Consider the following 2,895-nt stretch of genomic DNA (forward strand, 5'->3'; position numbering starts at 1 on the left):
TTATTAACAAGCTCGTGTGGAACGTAAATATTGGACCATCGGAATTCGAGACCAAATGGCAAGAGATGATTGAGCAATACAATTTAGGTCGTGATCCGTGGTTCACAGAAATGTATGAAATACGCGCATCATGGATTCCGGCGTTTTATAAGGACACACCGATGTCTGGTCTTATGAAAACGACATCAAGATCCGAGAGTTCKAATTCGTATATTAACATATACGAATCATACTGGTTTGATTTGGTTCAGTTCCTCAACAATTATGACTTTGCTATAGAGAAACAAAGGTACAAGCAAGCTGTGCATGAAACAATAACGAGGACAACATATCCAAAGTTGTTTACTCCATTGCGCTTAGAAAGTCAAGCATCAAGGGTATACAGTCGAAATGTCTTCTATGACATCCAAAAGGAAATAAAGAAGGCTGTATGGTCTTGTAGTATAGAGACTGGCGAATGTCGGGGTGATCTCAAAATGTTCATTATAAGCCACAAGAAAAAGAAATCGCATGTCAACACCACGTATCTGGTACAATATTMCTTTACATGGAATTAAATGTTTTTTAAATTCGTTGGTTTTTATGAACTGCTGTTATTCGGAACCTAACGTAACTATTTTTAGGTATCCCGAAACTACACAACCAACACGGTCGAATGCGAGTGCAATCTATTCACGCGTAACGGTTATCTGTGTCGTCATGCATTTAAGGCTCTAATAAACGATGAAGTTGAAAGTATTCCGAACCAATATGTTTTACGTCGATGGAAACAAAATCTGGTCCCTGTCCAGATACAATCCGCTAAGATTTGTTACGGTGAGGTGGATGCGGAGAAGGATAAGTCAATAATTGATGTATACTCCAAAGTCGACCACATTATAAGCATCGCCCGGAATGATAAATCGATACTGACTAGATTGGAGCAGAATCTCGACAATTTCACGGTTGATATCGAGAAAGAAGTACCGTATGAAGACCCATCTTAACAAAAAGTTGGACGCGATCAGAGATCACCTTGGTGTTTCCATACCCGATGATGCGGACATCCTACCACCATCTGGAATAAGGAACAAGGGTTGTGGTACTGGTAAGAGGTTGGTAAGCGTGTCTGAGAAAATACAATATGTAAGCAAGAAAGCCCGTCGAAAATGTGCGACATGTGGCCAACGTACCGGCCATGACTCACACAATTGCCCCCAATTGATAGGGTAATCAGTTGTCGAAGTACCGGAAATATCATCATTTTGGGGATGTTTCGTTGTTGTCAATCTTACAGCTCGTAATGCTCCGATTTCGGTTTATGTTATCTTATGATTGACATACATCCTCTACTTTTCATTTTATTACAATCTATAGATGTCTTAGTCACTAGTTGTTATTTCCAATACGGAGTAATAAAAAANCGATTTCGGTTTATGTTATCTTATGATTGACATACATCCTCTACTTTTCATTTTATTACAATCTATAGATGTCTTAGTCACTAGTTGTTATTTCCAATACGGAGTAATAAAAAACGCCGTAAGTGCGGTTTTCATAATTACCGACAATATCTTATTTGATAAGTGTTTTAGTGAACAATAGTGAACTTCATCCAATATTGTCATGTTTTTGTATTGTTGGATATGATTCATATGTTGACGTTTCTTGTATCCGGATGGTCTTCATAATAAAACAGTTGTCTTTTAGTTTTAATTCTTTTGATTTGTTGCAAAAATAAACGCCGAAGTAGATAGTGGTTGACATTATCTAGATTGCGGTTAACATTATTAGTTGCATGTTGTTCGTTTGTATTATTTATTCTATTATGTGTGTTTGAAGTTATGATTTAGTGTTCAATTTATCGTTGATGGCTAACCATGTTTTTAACATCTTGTTGTTGATTTACATGGATTAGATCAAACAAGTTATTCCAGATGTCCAGAAAATGTACTAAACTTATGTGAGAATACCACTTGCACTGTTTATAAAAAAAACAGGCTAGTAATAACAACCAAATTACACAGCAAGAAAAACCATGCCACTAAGATGTGTGTGTGTATGTGTGTGAGATTAGATAAAATGATATGCACCTTTTCGTTGTACACAATGTAAACAGGTTCCAATTAATGTCTATTCATGTTCATCATTTGTTGTTGTTCATGCCCAACAATCATTCAACTGATAATGTGTACACTACAGATTAATAAATGTCATACTAGAATTTATAATGTGAAACAGTTTCATGCGATGTGCATTGTCACGATAACGCAATATAGATTTGTTTATATCAACCTTGTGCAAATTTAAACATCAAAAAACATTTGATTGATCAAATACGGAAAATGTATGAACAGACATGACGTACGTTTATGTCTGAAATCGTTACGCGACCACAAATATCCAAAAAACAAGTCTTACAAAAAACTAGTTAACATAAATGTGTAACCACACAATAAGCAAACATCTATTTCCTCACCCGACTCATCTGTCATGCACCACCATTTTTCCTTAGCATTGTACGATGTCTCCATCGCAATGAACCTTTCTACATCATATACGATAGAGGTCTTACGGATGTTCACATCGTTTAGTAGCATCTTCAAACAGTATTTGGTTCTGAGATCCTTCAACTGTCTCTTCTGTTTTGTACTCTCCTTATACAACCCACAGTCCCATTTCACTACGTCTCCTCCAAAGAATGTCTCCATGTGGCGCATTAACATAACATCAGCGTCCACTGTATTCTCGCGTAATTGCCACCTTGTCTTTATTTTGTCCTGGTCCATTTCAGCGTATACTTTCCACGCCCCATGTCCCTCTTTTAGTAGGTGCATGATCATCATATCTTGCTGCATACATGACAAAGAACGACAAAGTAAATACATGTTCATAATGATCATGACAAAAACAAAA

General features: G+C 36.6%; 1 protein-coding gene across 1 annotated transcript in view; it reads left to right on the top strand.

Annotated features, from left to right (window-relative positions):
* Positions 1-986, top strand: part of LOC112504780 (protein FAR-RED IMPAIRED RESPONSE 1-like) — a 5,233-nt gene extending 4,247 nt beyond the window's left edge. Inside the window, exons 5-6 of the mRNA XM_025108733.1 lie at positions 12-530; positions 624-986. Of these exons, the coding sequence (XP_024964501.1) occupies positions 12-530; positions 624-986 (882 nt within the window). The remainder of the gene's footprint in view (positions 1-11; positions 531-623) is intronic.
* Positions 987-2,895: the final 1,909 nt, after the last annotated feature.

Source organism: Cynara cardunculus, unplaced genomic scaffold (genome assembly GCF_001531365.2).
Source record: "Cynara cardunculus var. scolymus isolate 2C unplaced genomic scaffold, CcrdV1 Un_Scaffold_6866, whole genome shotgun sequence".
Classification (NCBI taxonomy): Eukaryota; Viridiplantae; Streptophyta; class Magnoliopsida; order Asterales; family Asteraceae; genus Cynara; species Cynara cardunculus.